The sequence below is a fragment of the Punica granatum genome, chromosome 4 (assembly GCF_007655135.1).
Source record: "Punica granatum isolate Tunisia-2019 chromosome 4, ASM765513v2, whole genome shotgun sequence".
In the NCBI taxonomy this organism is placed as follows: domain Eukaryota; kingdom Viridiplantae; phylum Streptophyta; class Magnoliopsida; order Myrtales; family Lythraceae; genus Punica; species Punica granatum.
This window is the reverse complement of record NC_045130.1, coordinates 2,388,815-2,410,655: the sequence shown is the minus strand read 5'-3', so window position 1 is coordinate 2,410,655 and position 21,841 is coordinate 2,388,815. Positions and strand designations below refer to the sequence as shown.

Below are 21,841 nucleotides of genomic sequence, written 5' to 3'. Positions count from 1 at the left end.
ACTCAAACTTAGAATGGCTTAAAAAATTTGTTGTTAGGTAATATTATCGGGGATTTGGTCCCCCATACATGTACTCTTTTAACTTTTATGGGCGTTTGCCCCGTTTTCTTACAGGAAAAAAATGTAATTTCCATTAATAGGATAATTGGCCAAAAAACTTAATAATATAAGAATATTTCGTAATATTATTTAAAAAAGAATGATGGTGGGTTCTAGCCGAGCTGTATCTTTCTCGGCCCATGAGTTAGCAAGCTCAATGGCTAAATGGGTCATGAATGGATGCATGCGTAATGCAAGCTTGCAATCACCAAAGCCCCGTCCGGATGGGCCTAATTGACCAACCCACCGGGCCAATTCTTCTTTCCAAGCCCACGAAGAATAGACTTCGACCTAATGGAGAGGAAGGAGGTTCGTATCATATTTCTGCTGTCAGATGAATTATAACTCACATGCATCTATAGATAAATCTTTCCTTAGGACCGGTCCAAAATTGAATCATGAAAATGTAGCAATTCTGGCCCGGGCTCGAGTGATCAGATTGGTTAGGAATCGCATCACTTAAAGGCCAAGATCATTGCAGTAAAAAATTTTAGTTTTGGACCAGGTCTAGGCAAGAATTTCCTTGAATCCAAATATAAATCTTATTTTAATTTCTATGTACATGCATACAACCCATAGCTCACTTCTAATGCATTACATGATACACATTACATGATGCTTCAATGGTCTGAAAGAATAAGAGTTCTAATACAAACTGCTTTCAAATGACTCCCCCTTTCTATAGCTCTCGTGCATGTATCGTACTACTGCGAATCCTTTCGAGACCTTGTATAGGTCCAACAACGTCTCTCTAATCATAAATCGGGAGAATCAATAGTAAGAGGAGATGTTGGCGAATTGGAAAGTGGCCTCTTCACGAATGGATGGTCTAGGAGCTGTGCAGCGGTCGGGCGATCAACAGGATTTACTCGCAGGCATTGCTTTACGAAGTCCCGAGCATCTCTGGATAGGGAATGTGGAATCTTGGGCAGCTTCCCACTTTCAATCCTGAGCAGTGCCTGAAACTGTTAAAAAGAAATCCGGCATAGATGAGTTGAGGCATTTGCAAGCCTATGCGAAAAGCCCATGCTATTTCCCGAAAAGGGTCGTCGAAATCAGTTATATATATCGGATATCATTTGTTAGGTCGTAAATTAAGGAGAGGTACCCATTCCAGATGACTATAAGGAATTTGTCGTGTTAACATCTCCAATACAGTGCAGCCAAGGCTCCATATATCGGCAGGAAGTCCGTACGGTGTCTTACTGCAGCTTACAACCTACAAAAATACAGGTTCGGAGTAAGCAAGCAAAAATGTCGAAAGGGCACCCCGCCCCTTTCTTCGCCAAAGCATACATTAGAAAATGTTTAATCAGAATGAACTAATGAAATGAAAGCACGGATGCAAACCTCAGGCGCCATCCAATTCGCGGTCCCCTGGCAAGAATTGACATCTTTGATTGTCTGCAGCAGAGCAAATATAGGAATTAGAAAGACTTCACCGGTTGGGAAATATTCATAGACAGGACTAGAGAAGAAGAAACCTTAGCCAATCCAAAATCTGCCAATTTGGCAGATCCATTGGCATCCACCAAAATGTTGGCACACTTGATGTCCCTATTTGAGGCAAAGAAAAGGAAGAGTTAGATAACTTAAATCAGCAATCAGGGGATGCGCGACTAATGGCAAAGAAATGATTTCTTATTCTTCATTGGATGTGTCAAGCAGAATCGTCAGTTAGCGATAACAGTCGTGGATGCAAATAAACAGATGAAGATAGGATGACAAATTTGTTGTGACAGAGAACAAGCTATAAGTAGAAAATATGACAGATTTACTATGTAATTAGACCGGCCGGTGAAGATAAATAGATTGAATTGTATAATCACCTGTGAACCACGTTGTTATCATGGAGATACTTCAACCCACGTAGGATCTGCCTCGTGTATGCAGAGACTTGAGAGTCCTGGAGAGGGTACTTCCGATAAATCTTCTCAAGGGACCCTTTAGAAATGAGCTCGAGGAAGATGTAGAGAGTCGACTCATCCTGCGTGGACCATAAGTTCAGTGGGAAGATCACAAGAATAACAACAAATGCAAGGGCTGCAGCAAAAATGAAGACATGGTATGATGGATCACTAGAGAATAAGCTCTATCGGCAACTATCTAAACTCTCAACTCAAAGCAAAAGAGCAAAAGAGCAAAAGAGCAAAAGAGCAAAAGATCAGTGCCTTATCCATGCCATAATAACTGACAATGTTCTCGTGCTCGAGCTCGCTTAACAGAGCAATCTCCTGCACATATTTGAAGGCAGAATCAAAAATGGAGAAGGCAGAGGCTATATATGCGAGGCAGCCTTTAATCAATGGAAGTTGGAAACTTCCTTCCTGACCCGTTCAAGATGGGAAATGCTTGTCCTGCCCCGATGCCCTTCATCGAGCAATGAGACTTCCTTCACGGCTAAGAAGAATCCATCGCTGTGGTATCAATATGAAGATGGTCAATTGATTGACTGAGTCCTATATATGCATAATGATACACATTTGTATATGGAAAGAACAATGCATCGGGTAAACACTCACTCAGAAATTCCTTCATAAACAATGCCAAAGGAGCCACGACCCAGAAGATCGCCCTTCTGCCAGTATGTAATGTTCCGTTTGAATCTACCATCTGGTGAGATACTCTTAACTGATTCTGGAATGGCTACACTTCCACGAGCACCGTCATTCGCATGTATCATAAGCCTTGGGGAGCCAAACTACGAACCAACCATGGATATAGTAAGATGTTAAAGATTGTTGTTCTGCGACATGCTCGAGAAGGATTCGACTCAGCAATCCAGATCAAGGCCGGGACCTCGCGGATATTCAGTTAGATGATTGAGGTGCATGTGCAGATGTCCCGAATATGCACTAGACTGACCAAAACTCCTGTCCTATGATAGTGTCTAGAAATTCTTTTGGAAGAAAGAAACTTAAAACGCTTTAAGATAACTACTTACATCGTCATCTGATGACCTGATGCTCTCAATTCTGACGGCTCTCAAATCTAGTGAGAGCGTGGGACCATTGAGCCCATTACCCGATCCACTTCGATTGTAGCTGCTACTTTTACTGGCGCTGGTACCGCACGAGCCAGGGGCCATGTCGGGTGGGAATATATATGGAATGGAAGGCTATTTCAGAGAATGGAAGACAAACTAGACTTGTCCGAAGATTGTGCGTTGCAGTGCAGATTAGCTATAAACATGTTCACATATATATATATATATACATCTTATATATAACATACATATGCATTAACTAATGCATCTTATCAAAGGAAGAAAGTTCTTCGGCTCTTCTTCTCCACACGGTTTGGAGAAAAAAATTTGTACTTCTCTGTCCAATGGGATTTACTTCTCTTTCCATGGCATTTACTGGCAACATTCCTGTCGGGGAAGAGCAAAGCGAAGGTGAAGAAGACTTTAGGTGGTCAATGTCGTACCGAGTTTATTGCTCTGATCAGCAAATGACCTTACGAGTATCTTTACGGGATTTTAGCATTAGGTTCGACCCCTTGGATCGAGGATTCCAGTTAAGCCGATGCCAAGTGAAGCGAGCGAACATCGACTGAGCCCGCAATAGTTTATATATCCACAGGGCAATGCTGCTAGGCAAATCTGCCCGTGCTTCATCAAAGGGCCATGAGAATTCCGCGTAAGCTGGTAAACGTCTTGCCTTTGTTCCAAGTACGAATCCGAGGGTTGACTCCACTGTCCACGCGTAGAATTGAAATTGACATTTAATCTGTCAATCGCGGAGACTGTTATTGATATGGTCAGCAACATATAACTTGCATTTGGGTTCCAAAGGTCAAGGAGGAAGCAAGTAAGCAACGAGAGAGTGCCATGTGAGGTTGACATTACCGTGCCTCCGTCATCTGGATGGAGCAAATTCTACGCATTCGGGCCTGATAACTTGGGGACACGAACGATGGCCAGGCCGGTCTTAGCCAATCTCCGTGGTACTCGGTAGAATTAATGCGATTAACTTAATTCAAAGATGCTCCCGCTATCTACGATGGAAGGTTGAGTGCGTTGTTCCGACGAGTCTCTTACCCCCACGAAGTCGGGTTCCTTGAGAATAACTTTCTAGTAAAGTAATGCAGGGCTTCGAATCTGGTCGCGATGATCGAGTGAAGGGGGGCACTTTAACACAAATTAAAACCTACAGGGAGTGTTTCGGATCATATATAAAATATAGGGGTTGAAACAAAATTAATAGAATCTTATGCCCTCTCCTCCAGCCCGAAGGGGAACCTGATTCGTAGCTCCGCAGGTGATTGTCACAGACAGAGGAGAGCTGAGCGCGGAGCGGCGACAATGGCGGGCGCGGGTGGTGCTGGAGGAAAAGTATCGTTCAAAGTGACCCTGACCTCCGATCCCAAGCTCCCTTTCAAAGTGTAATCCAATCGGATCCTCCAGTTATTAGAGTATTCCTTAGGTTCTTTTTGATTGTTTAGCTCCTAAATCATGGCGGATTCTTGGCTGAATTCAAGCTAATGCCTCAGGTTTAGCGTCCCGGAGGCGGCCCCGTTCACGGCAGTGCTGAAATTCGCGGCCGAGGAGTTCAAGGTGCCTCCCCAGACCAGCGCGATCATCACTAACGGTAAGGCGATCAATTCCTCACGTTTGCAATCTAGGGTTCGTAAATATTCCGCTTTTCGTGCAATTCGATGTTTACATGATTTCCTGTTCTACGCTTTCAGATTTTATAGTTTTTTTTTTCAATGAATTGGGTATTCTTTGGTGTTACATGAATGTATCAGTTGCTAGTGCATTCATGAAGCTTCTGGGTATTTTGAATCGGTGAAGAATATCTCTGGTTGAGCTTGTCTTTTCCATAAAATTTTCAAATTTCTGAATTACCCTCCAAGATATATGCAATTCTGTCCAAAGTATTTCCCTTGAACAGCATTTTATTCCTGCTTCTTCTCTGCCGCCGGTGTATGTTTGCTGATTTCTTTGATGCAAGATTCATATCTACCTCGCTGATCAGCATCTGTATCCACCAAGTGTCGGAGCTAGTGATCATATTAGGATCAACCTCCATGTTTTAGAGGGCTTTTCTGTCAACTGTGGCTATCAAGCTGAGACACGTGACTTGTTTTGCACATAATGTAGAATTTTATTTGCGATAGTTTTACCAGGAATTTGTGGGTTTCATATTGTTTTAGATTAAAAAAAAAACAAAGAAAAATGTTTCTGCTCAAACTAGTAAGGTAGTGTGAAGTTGGGTCGGGGTACTTTATCTCTATTTAATTTATTATTATTATTTTTTGAATAAGTATTAAATTCTATTATTATTATTATTTAAATTAGAAGTTGTAGTTGGAATGTGAATGATGTTGCTGTTCAAGTTGATGGAAAGTGATGATAAGATTATATTGTCAAGTATGCCTAACTTTGATTACTTATATTTTCGATTCTTGCTATAAGTCTAGTTTTCTTTCTGCATGCAGATGGAGTGGGAATCAACCCTCAGCAAAGTGCCGGTATGTCCTTGTACAGTTGTCTTCTTCTGTTTTTAATTTGCTATTTAAGTCACAGGAATAATATTGCTTCACGCTGCATTTTCCTTCTGTTTCTAAATTGTGTCCTCTTCAATGCCCATATGTGGAATGGAATCCAATTGACCTGAAAGGGTTTGTGTATTAAATATGTCTGGCAAAGTTCAAGTTGCTGATCCTTTCTTGTCAAATTGTTTCTAAACAAATAAAGCAATTGCGAGGATTATTTCATTTCAAACCATGCCGTCACACAACAACACCTGTTGTAGAGCAATGCAAAGACTCGAGTGAATGCTTGGACGACTGTATTTGTATAATAGATCCTACTCTAAAAAGATAATAATTCCAATTGCAACATTCATTATGATCGAGAAAGGTTGGCATTTAGATATGCAGCAACACACTGTCCTAAGCTCTGGGTAATTATTGTGCTTTAGGAGAACATTTCTCGCATTTAAGTTTATTGTAAAATATCTTTGGTGCAGGACCATATACTGATATTTTGCTCGTACCAAAATATCATTGAGCTCTCTTACCTTGTTTTCAGTCAGAATGTCTATGTTTCTAATAAGTTTTCTCTGATAACTTTGCTCGCAGGCAACGTATTCTTGAAACATGGTTCCGAGCTCCGCCTCATTCCCCGTGACAGAGTCGGAAGCGCATGAGAATTGTCCCTGCAATAGTTCCTTCACAGTATCGTCGTCAAACGACTCTTACTTCTAGTCTGTTAAAGTGTTCCCAGTAATATATCGGACGACATGAATGAAACTGATGTGAACAACAGTTTGGAGAAGTGAATAAATGGAAAGGCGGATAGATAGAGGTGTGGGGGTCACCGAATTATTTATTTATTTATTACGTGATAAATTAATGAATTGGAGTAAGGTGATGGTACAGCACTGAGTAAATACCTGTTGGCTGTGACCAGGAAATATTGTGAGCTAGCTGCTTGCTAGTTACGTTGGTGGGGGTGGCTTCGTTTATGAGGTGGGGGCGGCCCCCAGCACCTCCTTATGGCCCCCCTTCGCTACCATTTACTCAGGGATGGACCCAGGGGCTGCAGATGACGGCAGACTTCACGTAAATGTTTACGTGGAGTTACCTGATTATTTATGCATGATATGGAAGGATTGGTCTTCCCGATGGAGTCGCGCCCTTCGGCTTCGCGTATCCATTGTGTCTTTGATTGAGGGAGAACGAGGAGATGGAAAAGGGACGGGTAACATTTTGAAATGCAGAGAGCCGTACCTAACCAAAAGGGTGATGAAAGAGATCGGTGGACCATCTAATTGATTTCATCACTATGCCCTTACGAAGCTTTCTTCATAGCTTATAAGGGAAAGAGCACAAATACCTTTCTATTTTCATGAATTATTGAAGGTGTGATTATCTTTTATCAATTTTCTATTTCCTTGTACAGAACTTACGAGCCTTTCTCATAATTGAAAACATAAATTAGAAGAACAAGAAATGAATGATCGAATATTAATCAGCATGAAATCAGCCATTTATGCTAGGAGCAACCACAATAAAGTCTTTGAGTAAAAAAAAAAAAACGCAGTAAAGAAGGGTGAATGTGATAGAGAACAGCAACACAACACCGACAGTATGACGGGTTAAAAATAAAATTATTTGTCCTGTTCGAGCCCCACTTTATTAATTTGGCCGCTGCGATGCGAGGGCCAATTTACATTGTGATAACTACTTTTAAGCCCTTTGTCCAGAATCCTCGATGTGAAACTTCTTTTGGATTTGAACGTACCGGAGCTATTCGGCCGACTGAATATGGACATATATATTGTCAAGTTCTGAGAATGTATGGTCTGCATCAGTCGATCTCATCGAAGACAAGCATATCTTGGAATCGTAAGTTGCCAAGGCTAGAGGGTACTTCATGCGAATAATTGACAAGAACACCTGATATTTTTCGAGCCTTACAATGTTCCCTCTGCAATAATCTTGTATTTGGAGTCATGTCCTGAGGTTTGAAGTGCACAAGTCGATCGAAAATTGCTGATTTGTCTAGATGCATCAATCCTTTCTCGGACGACGAAGTAGGAAGTACGATGTATTCACAGCAGACCAGAGCGGTGAGTACATGCATGTGGACCTCCAAGTAATTTCTCATCGGTCACACATTAGTTATTGTAGTTAAGCAAAGAGTAACATCAAGCACCGAAGATATTCGAATCAAATTCTCAAAAATTTAAATTAAAAAATAGACTTAGGTTGGATGATATTAAGTTGGGAAAGGTATTGTTTTGATCCTACAACTTTTGTTACTTTTCCATTTTAGTTCTATTTTTAAACTTTTTTTTTCTATTTTCATCCTATACATTTTCCTACTTTTCTATTTCCATCGTTCCGTTACTTACGCCGTTAATATTAATGACATGGAACCCAATTGGATGCACACGTCAAATGTATTCACACTTGGATAACACAATTCTATATTAAACTAAAGGGCAAAACATGAAAGGAAATTAGAAAAGAAAAAAAGAATATCAATCAAATAAAAAAAAATAAAACCAGTTGAAACCCTTACCCAATTGCCCAGATACCCATCTTCTTCGATAGCTTCTTCACTTAAAAAACTTCATTTACCCAACAGCTCGTCTTTTCAACAGCGGACTTCTACATAGGAGAAAGATAAAAAACCAAACGTTGTATTGACGAGCCAAGCCAAGCTTCCACTTGTTCTACTGAAAGAAAGGCCTACCGGGAAAAAGAAAGAAAAAAAGGCCAATCAAGTTTTGGGTGTTATCTGGCTGCACCATACTTGGCCGCTACGCTAGTCATTTTCATTTTTTGATATCTTACGTATGCATTCAATCGGGTCCGATGTCAATCATATTAATGGCGTAAGTAACGGAAGGATGGAAATAGAAAAGTAACGAAAAGTATAGAAAAAAAATAGAAAAAAAATTAAAATAGGATTAAAATAGAAAAGTGTAAAAGCTATAGGATCAAAATAATAGTTTTCCCTATTATGTTTGCTATCAACCAGGAGACAAGCTAAGCTATGCGCTCGGAATATAATGGACCCATCAAAATAGAGGATAGGACAGCTGAGTTCTATTCTACGGGAGGGTACTATCGGAATATTCTTTTTCTCAATAGATCAAAACAGGAAAGAACATCATCAACAATTAATTCCAACTAACGACATGCTATAAGCCAATTCTAATGCCCATGTGAATGCACTAATTAATGATGATTCGTCCCTCTAACGATGACAATTAATCACAGGTTTACCCGTTTTATTTCATGATTTATACGTTTTCTCTTTACACATTTAGTAACACTCCATTGATTTCGTACACATGTTAGTTATTTATAGTTGAGAAAACTATCAAATCGATGCATCATGTTGTCTGCAACCTTCAGGTTGGTACATGAAAAGATTTTGTCATCAATTTCATACACAACGTTTGATTCCGTCAATCAAAATGTCCAAAACGGCTTCGTATTGATATTTGTGTTTCTCTTTGTAGTTTGATCTTCACGGTATAATTCTCTGTCAATATATCCAGACGTGTATCGATCCCTTGCTCTATCGAGATCACGATCCTCACATGCTCCTAGGTGGTGAAAGTTCGGGTGTCCAATTATGAATATGAATATCAAGGCATTGCAGATGTTAGAATAAGTCAAATACCTTGTCATAACTTTTCATTGCAGACGTGCTTAGGAGAAACTTATGGTCAAAATCAAATCCACGTACAGGTTTGTGCTATTAGGTGTGGGAAGTCTAGATCTAAATTTGGAAATATCTATTTCGAAATTATTTTCTTGTAAACTACTGAAATGGAGAAATATTATATATTTAACAAAAAAATTAAAAAGAAGAAAGGCGTGTACGGTTTTTTTTTTATTATAAATAATTCTGCTGAATAGGCCGTCCACGTCTTCAATGAGTAGCACGCATGACGATCCAAGGCGGAGACCCAAAAATTTCGGGAGGAGGCTGCGAATTCACGAGAATGACCCTAGCATAGCCAGAAAGACATTCCACCGAACGGGGACATTATGGTAAAAACGGCAGCACAGGGATTCCAATCGGACTGAGAAAGATCCCGAAAAGTGAGCGGAGCAAGCGCATGTCCCGGAGTGATTGCGGCGGCCATTCCAATTCCGCCGCATGCTCCGCTCCGCCGTTTCCCCCACTGGATCCATGGGAGCACTCAGTTCGTGCGTGGTAGATCTATCTGCCTGATGCCAGCAGACCAAATCGAGCTTCGATATATCAAAAAGTTCTTCGATTCAGATTTCCAGATCTCCTGTGATTAGATCGAGCTCATGATAGATTCGATACCGCATGTGTCATTTTCATGCGCCTCCTCCACCGTGAAGAAAATTGCATTCGCACATGTATGTGTTTACATATGGACCCAGAGAAGAAATTCGAGAATGTCAGTCTCAGAATTCAAATGAATTCTATCGTTTAGAATGCAAATGTCACGTGCGATTTCTTTAAAAAACGTAAGATTTGCATCGAATTTCAGGTCAGTCCAAAATCAATAAGACAGTAATTTAATTAAAGAGATAGTATTACAAAGTTTGAGAGATATCATACGGACATGTGTTTTGCTTATTTACCACTGACTTTGGTAAATCATTTTCATTCCATTTATTATCAATTACCATAACCGAAAATTTTACAAGATTATCACACTTTTTAGTTTATATTGCATTTTTGAAACACGAGTTTTGATTATATATTTTTATGTATAGATGTAGTCACCATCCTAATCCCTACTCGTTTCCTCAGCTGATTGACTATTGAGAAATAAATGATATCTTCTAACTAAAAGGAACGGAAATTGAAGCATATGGTGTACTTGCGGTGGATGCGTATTTAGATCCTGACTCCCACTTATTGCCACCAATAAATTTCTTTAGAAAGTGCCACGTACTGCGTGGTCTGCTTGGTCCCTTTTCTTTTTATTTGTTTCTTCAATATATGTTTTTTTTTAATTTCTTAAATTCCTTGTTTTAGCAAAAAGGTATGGGCTATATATACGTCTAACATAATTATATCGAATGCCTAATCTATGCATCGTTATCAAATAGTCTATATATATATATATACACACACACGATGGGTCCCAAACCCTTTTATTAAATTTCTTGAAATGCAGCCCCTTTCCTAGTTCGTCATAGCTATCAACCATTTTCACCCCAAAAAAAAAAAAGAAAAGCTGTCAACCATATAATTAATATTGGAACCAATTTTCCATTTTCTCAAACAAAAATATTAAAAACATCATCAATGTCTTCTCTAACGGGCATTACCTCCTCTCTTGTCGAGATGTTCTGTATCAAATTAACAAATTCGACCAAATCAGAATTGACGTCACCCTGTAAGATTCAATACCGAATATCATCCCTCGTGCAGTTTGACACAGTTCATCGTCCAAATTACCGAATTACACGAATAATAAAGTTCAGAAATTCTGTCGATCAAATCTGGATCCAAGTGTAACTTTGTTTTCTTATATATATATATATATATATATATATATGCACACATAGATATAGATTTCCAGGTCGACAAATATTTCTTGATGTGTAGAGTTTCAGATCAGATCACATGGCACCCTCACCGAAGCAAAGCAGCTGATTAATTAGGCCTTCATGTATTCACCGCACACTCCCTTTCTCCTCGGACACACCGCTTGCTGCCCGTATATAAATACATTACCTGCATGAATTGGTTGATCCGATTCCATATTTATTATCCTCACATAAGATTTTAAATTTGAATTTTGTAAATGGCAAAAGATCCATAATTGACGAAAATTTTATGACTTGTTTGGTTTGCAAATGTGATTTTAAAATCACAATTTTAATATAATTATACTCATAATAAAACAAAATAACTCATATAAAGTCAAAGAGTGAATTCCATTTATATTACTTTTTTTTCCACGACAAAACAAAATAACTCATACAAAGTCAAATGGTGAGCCCCATTTATAACACTCTTTTTCAAAATTAAAATCTAATTTTAAAATTTTATTTTGAAATCAAACGAAATATTTTTTATTAATATATTGATCAAACTCAAATTAAATTAGTCTTATCCTTTGAAATTTCAGAAATTACAGCGCATAAAAAAAATTCACATTAATGACAAAAAGCATACCATCACCACCTCCCACTTTATTAAAGTGCACTTGGAGGACCATTATAATTATATCGCGATTACTTTTTCCCGCTATTTGCACCTTTTCTCCTAAGAGAACTGTGTGTTAATGGTGAAAAGTGAGATACGGCTCGATCGAACAACGGGAGTGGGGTTTGTGAGATACTCCTATCATGACAGTCTAGATCGAATTCAAATTAGAAGGATAAAAGAACCATCGAACTGGCTTTCCGGCCCTACTTCATCTCCGTTATGGTCCATTGCGTAATCTACTTTGTACCCGAAGAAGTGGATTGATTGATCTGATTTAGGTTAATGGTGTAATTGATTACTTAGGTTTGGTCTAATTAATCAGCCACTGTGCACTGCAATTAGAGCACGTGGGGCGATCCAAGTTCTCGGCTTCCTCCTTGTAATACTTCAAATCAAGACCAGGATGAGAGAATTTTGCTGTCTCTCGTGAAAGTCAAACATTATATTAAGCTGATAGCTTATCGACTGTCTCGACTGATATTCTATGTTACCACTGCTGCAATTAAGGTCATTCGGAACACGTTCACCAATACTTTAATCCAAATCCTGTTGCTAATCCAAGCTGTCAGCAGTCAGCACATGAACATATCATCAACTGACATCCCTTCAAATCCACTCCCCGTTTTCCCGTTAAAACAGGTAAGTTCTGATTGCACTCACATTATCTTTATTTTAAAAAAAGAAAAAAAAAAAGTTCAACGCCAGAAGTCAAAACTTATGATGCCAAGGTGATGGCTTCCCCATATGGTACATGGCGTGCGGTAATGCTAGGTGACTTGCTCCCCATCACCTTATCTACAATCTTAAACCAAGGCTTTTATATCCAAGCTATACCGATGAACTGCTCTTGGAGTCCGTGTCGATCCCTGAATGTAATTTAAACGTATCTAAATTGAGCTAATTGGGCACTCTCTCACGGACCATAATTTGAAGTTTAGACTAATCTAATGAGCTCATTGAATGATTCTTAAAGTGCATTTGTAATGATGAATATTAAAAAAGAAAAAACAGAAAGAGAACTAGAAGTCAACTCTCGTCGGTTGCCCATCTATCTGGTTCATGCTTACTACTAATCAACTCTAGATCAAATTTGCGAGGTGATCGCTTGAGGATGACAATCTACATACTTTGTCGGCTCAAATTGGACCTCGAGGCTCCGTTCGCAGTATTTCCATGCAAGTTATCGATGCAAGACTCGGGTATCTTGCGATGAGAATATCTGACAAACAATCGTCATGCCCGAAGATATGAAAATTCTACATGCATGTGCCATACATACAAATTCTACTTGAAAATTTCAAGTGAATTACTTATAATTAGGAGTGCTTGGTTTTGGTTCGGTATGGTTTTTGACTTAAACCATAACCAAATCATAATTTAGGATTTTTAAAAATTGAAAATTGTATCCATATCCAAACCACAATTTTAAAAGTAAAATCGAAACATAACATTCGCCTTTTTTGGTTTAGTTAATCGAATAATCGATTACTCTTTGTAGTCGTACAAATCCTAATATATCACGAGCAATTACGTATTGGCGATATCTAGAATCGTTTATTTACCAAAAAAGTCACAAGACATAATACTTGATGCATCCCAAACAACAAAAAAGTCAATGGCAATATAATGCCAAATTTAACCTTCATTTGCCTAGAAAAACCATAATTAAGAAAATTAGCAAAATAAATCCAGTTCATAATGCACGAAGTAGTCAAATAAATCACCCATAACTCAATACACATTTTAAAAAAAATTATTTCAAGATAGGGGTTGTGAGGCCCCTGGGAAGAAAAATATAATTTATATATATATGGTTCGGTTTGGTTTTTTTTTTCGGTTTTTAGCTTTAAAAACCAAAAATAAAATCATATCCACAAAAAAAAAACATTCGTAAAAATCAGGGGTGACAATATGTGTCATGTTGCGTTTAAACATGTTGTGTCTAAACGGATTTGTGTAAAAAAGTTTTAAATCCAAACACGACACGTTACATGTCAAGATTTTCAAATACAAACACGACACGTTTAATTATTGATACGGATACGACACTTCTAACTCGTTTAACTAAACATGTATGTGTATGTATACTTATCTACACGATATGACACTGTTACTTTTAGGTACATATTATCATTACATAATATGACACTATTAACTTTGATTACATGTTACTACACAATTGACATGATAAAAGCACCATAAACGGGTAATTTATATAAATAAATTTATATGATTTTAGTGTACTTTTTTTTTCTATAAATTGATACAATATGTAAAACAAATTTATTAACACGATAAACATATAATATAAACTGATCTAACATGTCTAAGTGGGTTATAAAAGTTGAAACCATTTAAACACGTTTATTTATCGTGTCTAAATAGATTTGACCCGTATAGACACGAAACCCTAGTAAAAATAATATTTTATGGATATTCAGGGCATGTTTGATTTTATAGTTTTTTAAACTTTACTCCACTTATCTCCATTAATCTTCCATTCAATAATATAATTATTACTTTTTTATTTTTCTTCAATTTTTTTACCATTCGATTTAATTTTTAATACTAAATTATTTCAACTATTCATTATATTTTTCACAAATTTAACAACACAATCATTACTTTATCTCAACTATTCATTATTTTTTTTACATTTTCTTTCATAATTTAACAACATAATCATTACAATTTTAAATAAATATAATTATTTATTTATTGAAATAAAATGTGTCAAACAAAGCCTCAAATTATTTCAAGATAGGGGTTGTGAGGCCCCCGGGAAGAAAAATATAATTTATATAAATATGGTTCGGTTTGATTTTTTTTTTTTCAGTTTTTAGCTTTAAGAACCAAAAATCAAATCATATCCACAAAAAAAAAATCATAAAAATCAGGGGTGACAATATGTGTCATGTTGCGTTTAAACATGTTGTGTCTAAACGGGTTTGTGAAAAAAAGTTTTAAACCCAAACACGACACGTTACATGTCAAGATTTTCAATACGACACGTTGAATTATTGACACGGATACGACACTTCTAACTCGTTTAACTAAACATGTATGTGTATGTATACTTATTTACACGATGTGACACTGTTACTTTTAGGTACATATTATACTTACATAATATGACAATATTAACTTTGATTACATATTGCTACACAATTGACATGATAAAAGCACTATAAACGGGTAATTTATATAAACAAATTTAAATGATTTTAGTGTACTTTTTTTTTCTATAAATTGATATAATATGTAAAACAAATTTATTAATACGATAAACATATAATATAAACTGATCTAACGCGTCTAAGTGGGTTATAAAAGTTGAAACAATTTAAACATGTTTATTTATCGTGTCTAAATAAATTTGACTCGTATAGGCACGAAACCCTAGTAAAAATCATATTTTATGGATATTTAGGGCATGTTTGATTTATAATTTTTTAAAACTCTATTTCACTTAACTCTATTTATCTTTAGTTCAATAACATAATTATTACTTTTTAAAATTTTTAATACTAAATTATCTAAACTGATCATTACTTTTTTCACAATTTAACAACACAATCATTACTTTTTTTCAACTATTCATTATTTTTTTACATTTTCTTTCATAATTTAACAATATAATCATTATAATTTTAAATAAATATAATTATTTATTATTGGAATAGAGTGTGTCAAACAAAGTCTCAAATTTTTCGGATAGATTTCGGTTTTCCGAATATTTTTGTATTATGTGTCATGGATTAACCCGAAGATAATTTTTTCTTCCCCAATCAAATGTCGACTAAAATGGTTCATCTCGTACACTTTTGGAATCTTCATTCGTCCACCGTTGCGTTGCCTTTCTCCCACCATCTCCATGGTTTCTTCTCTCTGTCTCTCTGTCTCTCTGACCTTCTCCCATGGGCGCAGGAGGACAAGAAACAAACAGTTCATGTCACAACAAAAAAAAAAAGGGAAAAAGAAAAACATTAATTTAATAAATGAAAATTCTTAACCCGTCTTTTTAGAACAGCCATCTCCATTGATGGTCAAGCATAAAACAACAAAAGCAGTACTGTACACTGAATCTCACTCGCTCTCTCCCCCTCTCTCCTCTCCCTCAGCTCCCTGCTCTCTGCTTGAGCAGCAACAGTTGATTCCTCATTGCATGGCCATTGGTAAAGCCACCGTCGGCAAGGCCCTCCCGATGAAGCCCGCCAAGGACAAGGACTGCTGCATTGGCTGCCACGTGAGTGGCAGCGTCGGCGGCGGTCGGGGTGGAAGCTCCACCTCCCCCAGCCCTCCTCTCTCTCCGCCGCGCCGCCGGGGGAGGCTCCTGCGGCAGAGGTCGAGCTTCTCAGCTGGCGGGATCTTGCTCCGGAGGCCGGTGCGGTACCTGGTCCTGCCGCTGCTCTACTTCTCCGGGCTGCTCATGTGTGTGGGACCCTTCTCGTCGCTCGTCGGCCTCTTCAGCACGCCTCCCGGCTCCGTCTACCGGAGCCATCTGATCTTCGAGAATCTCTGGCCTGATATAGTCTCGGATAACTCTTCCTCAGTTCAGGTCTTTCTCTTTTTTCCCCCATTTTTGGAGTCAAAATCTTCACCCTTAACTTCATTTTCAACTTCTTTTGCTTGACAGACGCCATTTTCATTTCATTTTCAAGTGTATCTATTGCTCTCTTTTTATTGGTGAAGGAAAAAAAAAGTTCTTTATTTTTCTGTTTTTTCGAGAAGGGAAAAATCCAAGTTTTCTGTAACCAAGCAGAGAAATATGTCATGCTGGGGCATTATCTCTGTGTTTTTCTTCTGTTGGTGTGGTTACTGTCATTTTGACTGTCACAGAACGGACTCCTGATGGGATGAAATGACGACAATTTTGGGTTCTTTGGTTTCTCTCTGCGATGTTTAAGATCAGGGTTGAAGTTACATACAAAAATGTCTTTCTTCTTTTTTTTTTTTCCCTCAAAATATTTATTCAGGGATAAAGTATGGAGAAGCTCTATCCTTTTTTATTTGTCTTTGTTAGACACTACCCAAAATTATATAAGGAAAAAAAAATCCAGTATTGGGCACGGTTTGACCGGTGGTGGAGAGTCTTTCCAATTGATTTCTGGGTATTCCATAGAGTCCATCTCGAACACGGACTGATTTCCGGATAACCTTTTAGCACTGGAAATTGCATCTGTGCCACGGAATCATCGATCGATTTGATGGTCTTGATCTTGTTGGGCTTCACTGATGTGTAATCTAGATGACCATACCTATCTAACTAGTTCATGTGGGTGGAACTGTCCATGTAGTCATTATAAAGTTTATTTTATTAGCATGACATGTTGGTAGTTATGGCTTCAAAGAACAGAGGAGGGGGAAATTGTTACTTAGCTGTGCTGCACAGCAGAAAGATATATTTCACGCCACCTTACCTGTGGAGCTGACTCATATTAGGATTTGTTTGGTGTATTTTGGATTAGAGTAGAAGTGTAATTCATGGATTATGTGACTGTCATTTTCGGCAATGTTCCACCATGGGATAGCTCCAGTGAGCGTTACATTGATTTCCTCAAAGTCAGAATATTACAGCTGAGCCAAATGTAAAATACTTATTCTAAATTTTGATGTTCTTGTTTGCCAAGGAAATGCCTCTTCATTATAATGTCCTCTTTTCTCTCATTTCTAGAATTCAAATAAGCGATGCTAAGTGTTCTGCGTCTTGTTACAGCTGCAATCTCTATGGACATACAAAAGGAGGCTGAAGGAGCAAAAACCTTGTATAAATACAACTGGTGGTCGGCGTTTTCTGTTTGATGGAGGTAAGTCACTGCCCTCATGAGATGGTTTAACAGTTAATCACTTTAGGTATGGAGAACTGCAGCCAGAGGCATGCTCTTAGCCCGTCAATACTTATTGTGAATGATTGGGAAGGAGATAACTGGTCATTGACTTCAATATTGCAGGAGCAACTGAACCGAGCGGTTACTTGGTCGTAGAGGCCAATGGCGGTCTTAACCAACAGCGTTCGGCGGTGAGCTACTGTTCTCTAAATTCTGTTTTACCCTTTCGTAGTGACTCCAAATCAATATGTCTGCCGTTGAAGCAAAGGGCCCCTGGCTCTTTGCCACTTGAGCTGTATGTGGGGGAACTCTTGCCTGTGGTTCTGAGGGGTGGGAGAGATCTTAGTTAAATTTTGTGTCCCTACAATTTTGATATTATTGTTCCAATTAATTTACGGGTTGGTTTGTGCATTTTCATATTATATTCATTTCCTGACTATTTGTCATATCTTTGACAGATTTGCAATGCAGTGGCTCTGGCAGGGCTTTTGAATGCAGTGTTGGTCATCCCACGCTTTGAATTTAATGGTGTTTGGAAAGATCCAAGGTGACCAACTAATGCAGTCTTTCGACACAGCAGTACCATTAATTCATGATAAAATTTGCGAAATTCTATGGTCAAATCAGAACTTGCCTTTGTCATGGATATACTCTCCATTTTCATCCTCTCTCGTACACTATACTGTTCTAGTTCGCAACTGCTGCCTTCTCTTGCAAGTCCCCTGGCTATGGATATCTGGACATATTCTCATATTTCTCTTTTCTCTGCTTGAGATTTCATTTCCATATGCTTTCGTTGCTCCATTGTTCCCTCTCATGATCTGAACCGTCTACTTGTACCCACCAAAGTTTTCCTTCTATTCTCAAATGAGATCAAGTCTATTCACCTTAGTTCATGCACTTCCTATTGGGCAGTGAATTTGGGGACATATACGATGAGGATCACTTCATATCAACTCTTGAAGCAAATGTGAAAGTGGTGCGCATGCTACCTGAGGAATTAATGGAGAGATACAATTTCAGCATCACTAATATACCGAACCTCCGAGTCCAAGCTTGGGCTACAACAAATTATTATTTGAGAGAAGTTTATCCCATCTTAAAGGAGCAAGGGTAATTATTGGATTTTTTTAAAGTTTCTTCTTTCCCGTTTGTTGTGGTCACCTGGATGAGGTTTTTGTTTTTTGTTTTTTTGTTTTTTTTGGTCCTTAAAATTTGCAGTAAAGTTTGCATTTCGAGCCATCTCTTTGCTTTAAACAGTGTGCTGCTTCTAAGATCAGAACGTGTTGTTATCTCAATTTTTGGATGCAGGGTAATTCGAATTGCTCCTTTTGCAAATAGATTGTCTATGAGTGTTCCACCACGTATTCAATTTTTAAGATGCCTTGCAAATTATAAAGCCCTGACATTTTCGCCCACAATATCGGCATTTGCCAACAAGCTACTTGATCGAATGATTGAGAAGAGCTCAAGTACTGGTGGAAAGTATGTTTCTGTACACCTTCGATTCGAAGAGGTACTAGTTTTCATTACTCTTGGGAATAATGACTTATGGTTCTCGATTTCTTTAGTGTAGTGTGAGATAATCTCTTTTTGACTTATAGGACATGGTGGCCTTCTCATGCTGCGAATACGATGGTGGAAGGGCAGAAAAAGCTGAACTGGATTTGATGCGAGAGAAAGGTTGGGGACGGAAGTTTAAAAGAAAAGACCGCCCCATTTACGCTGGACTCAATCGAATAGATGGCAAGTGCCCTCTGACACCTCTGGAGGTACTATTACTTGTTACTGCAGTCTATCAAATTGTTTGAACTTCGAAAGTTGCTTTCCCCCAATGCCGATTAAGAAAGAAGGTGGAGAAGAATTTCAGTTGTACAACTAGAACAGACATAATTTCTATTTTTTTTCCCCTATAATTTTTCTACTACTTTGGTAGTATGATTGAACGCCACGTGTCATGAAAAGGTCAATCTTTCCCCCTTGTTTGAATTTGTGGATATCCAACCTTTTGGGACAATTAGCAACTTAACATGGCATTGAAGAAACATGGGCTAGTTCCGGATCTTTCTGACCCCTATCTCTCTATTTTGAGCACGACCCTAATCTCTTTGTTCACTTATTTCAATCTTCTCATGTCTTGTTCTTCTTGAGTTCTCCTTGAGTCCAGCTTGTGCCTGTAGAGCAGTGTTTGAAAGATTAGCCGCTCAATAAGTGTGTTCCTTGATATCTTTGTCCAGTGGATTTTCCTTTCATATTTGTGCCACTCAGAAGGCCCATAGTTTAGTAGGAAAATTGTTGTTCTGTCTTTGCAATTATATTGGCTTCAATGACATGATATCTTTCTTGTATGATTTCTTTTCTGTCAGCATAGGTGGGAATGATGCTGCGTGGCATGGGATTTGATAATAATACTTCGATATACTTGGCCTCAGGAAAACTATACCATGCAGAAAGATACTTAGCTCCTCTGAAAAAGATGTTTCCATTTATCTACACCAAGGAGTCACTTGCGACTCCAGAGGAACTTGCTCCCTTCATGGTGAGTTCCCATTTATTAACTAATAAATTTTTGAATCTAGTCTTAGTGCTAAAATCCTCTATGGATCTGAAAAAGAAGAGATCATCTCCTATTGCTAGGCCTACTCTTCGAGATTGGCCGCTTTGGATTATACAGTGTGCTTATTCAGCGAGGTATTTGTGACGACCCAAGGCGGGAACTTCCCACACTTCTTGATGGGACACAGAAGATTCATCTATGGAGGACATTCTAAGACCATAAAACCTGATAAGCAAAAGCTTGTTCTTTTGCTGCAGGATGTTGGTATCAGGTAGTCTGTCTTGTTACATAAAAGCTCCTTTGTCTTCGGTTGTTGGCATTTTCCTCCCCTGTTCTTCTTCGCCTTTGCCGATGTGAAGCTGTTTATTCCAGTGGAATAGTATATATTCTTAAGATGTTGTCTTCATAAATGCAGTTGGAGAGACTTCAAGCTTCAAATGGGGGCAATGCTTCTGGAGAACAACCGCAAAGGCATGATAATTCCTCGAGTCAAAAAGTTTAACCGCAAAACTTCCATCTACACATTCCCTCTACCCGAGTGCGGGTGTCTACAGCAGTCGAATAACTCGACAGCACTCGAAGTTCCCCGTTCTTCCAGTGCTCCCTATCCAAATCTCCTGACCAGTAGGTAGCAAGAAGCTTTATTCACACAATTCTTCTCCCAATTGTGCAGTTACAAGTGGACAATGATATCGCCTTTTGGTTTTTCGCCTTTCTTTATTCGGGTTTATTGTTTGATTACTTAAGTTTTCTTGGCTTCTCAATGTGTGCAGATATCCAGTTTTGGTCATATAGACAGATAAAGTTTTTCTTCTTTTATATTTCCATCCATATCCTTGAAATTCTTCCTTTTGTCTTCCTAATGAACCAAAGTGTAGATATGGATTATCTTATGGGGTTTATGATGTAATTGGTTGCAATTCACTTTAAAATGCAGCAGCATTCGATAACTATAATGTCTTCCTGTAATATAAATTGCCTCGAACACAGTGACTGACTGTTCCATTGTCGAGAAATTTCATATTTTTTACTCGATAATATTACGGTGCACTAACATATTATCGTTATTATATTCCGAACTTGCTAATTGAGACTACAAGTAAACTTCAGGGGGCGAGTTGAACTAAGACCAATGAGATATCTATAAATAATAAGGGAAAAAATAATGAGGGTAAAATAAACTTCTCTTGCTTGCGATTCCATTCTTAATACAAAATGATACTTCACCCGGTCATGTTGACTTAATATAAAAAAATCTCTTTTGATCGCACTTTTAATCGCTTTTTGCTTTCACCCTATTATTTTTTGGTTATTCTTATCATCAATATTACACAGTTTTGTCTCGTGTGCTCTCGCTAGTTGAAATTTCGATAGACCTATTAATGTACAATATTTTTAAAAATAAAAGATTTCTAAAAATTTTAAAAATACGAACGTATCAACAATAAATAAGGCTTTCAACAGTCCAGAGAGTTGATGACGGTCATTGATGAAATTTCACTTCTCAAAATCGATATCCCAAACTAGTAAGCTTACTACCATACAATATTTTTGTAAATATTTTTTTTGAAATAAAATTAAAAGAAAAGATAAGAATTGTAAGGAGCATGTCCAAAATAAATGACTATAATATTCTCTAAAGCCTTTAGTGATTTAGGATGGTGATCATAGTGTGGGGCTGCC

The 21,841-nt window shown here is 38.0% G+C and overlaps 3 protein-coding genes across 3 annotated transcripts; 2 read left to right on the top strand and 1 right to left on the bottom strand.

The window, feature by feature from the left end:
- Window positions 1–607: 607 nt before the first annotated feature.
- Window positions 608–3,619, bottom strand: LOC116203024 (mitogen-activated protein kinase kinase kinase 1-like). Its single transcript, XM_031534677.1, has 9 exons — window positions 3,044–3,619; window positions 2,622–2,800; window positions 2,432–2,516; window positions 2,271–2,333; window positions 1,929–2,086; window positions 1,584–1,656; window positions 1,450–1,503; window positions 1,208–1,318; window positions 608–1,064 (listed from the first exon to the last, which is right to left on the bottom strand). Exons 1-9 carry the CDS (start codon window positions 3,185–3,187, stop codon window positions 855–857), a joined length of 1,077 nt encoding a protein of 358 aa, XP_031390537.1. The 5' UTR covers window positions 3,188–3,619; the 3' UTR covers window positions 608–854.
- A 705-nt stretch (window positions 3,620–4,324) lies between these two features.
- On the top strand, window positions 4,325–6,463 carry LOC116203038 (ubiquitin-fold modifier 1). The gene is made up of 4 exons (XM_031534697.1): window positions 4,325–4,485; window positions 4,594–4,691; window positions 5,545–5,577; window positions 6,190–6,463. The coding sequence occupies exons 1-4, from the start codon at window positions 4,406–4,408 to the stop codon at window positions 6,255–6,257; spliced, it is 279 nt and encodes a 92-aa protein (XP_031390557.1). The 5' UTR covers window positions 4,325–4,405; the 3' UTR covers window positions 6,258–6,463.
- A 9,337-nt stretch (window positions 6,464–15,800) lies between these two features.
- Window positions 15,801–21,147, top strand: LOC116203014 (O-fucosyltransferase 10-like). Its single transcript, XM_031534663.1, has 10 exons — window positions 15,801–16,331; window positions 17,490–17,580; window positions 17,725–17,792; window positions 18,060–18,148; window positions 18,517–18,714; window positions 18,913–19,117; window positions 19,206–19,373; window positions 19,973–20,140; window positions 20,239–20,429; window positions 20,574–21,147. Exons 1-10 carry the CDS (start codon window positions 15,816–15,818, stop codon window positions 20,788–20,790), a joined length of 1,911 nt encoding a protein of 636 aa, XP_031390523.1. The 5' UTR covers window positions 15,801–15,815; the 3' UTR covers window positions 20,791–21,147.
- Window positions 21,148–21,841: the final 694 nt, after the last annotated feature.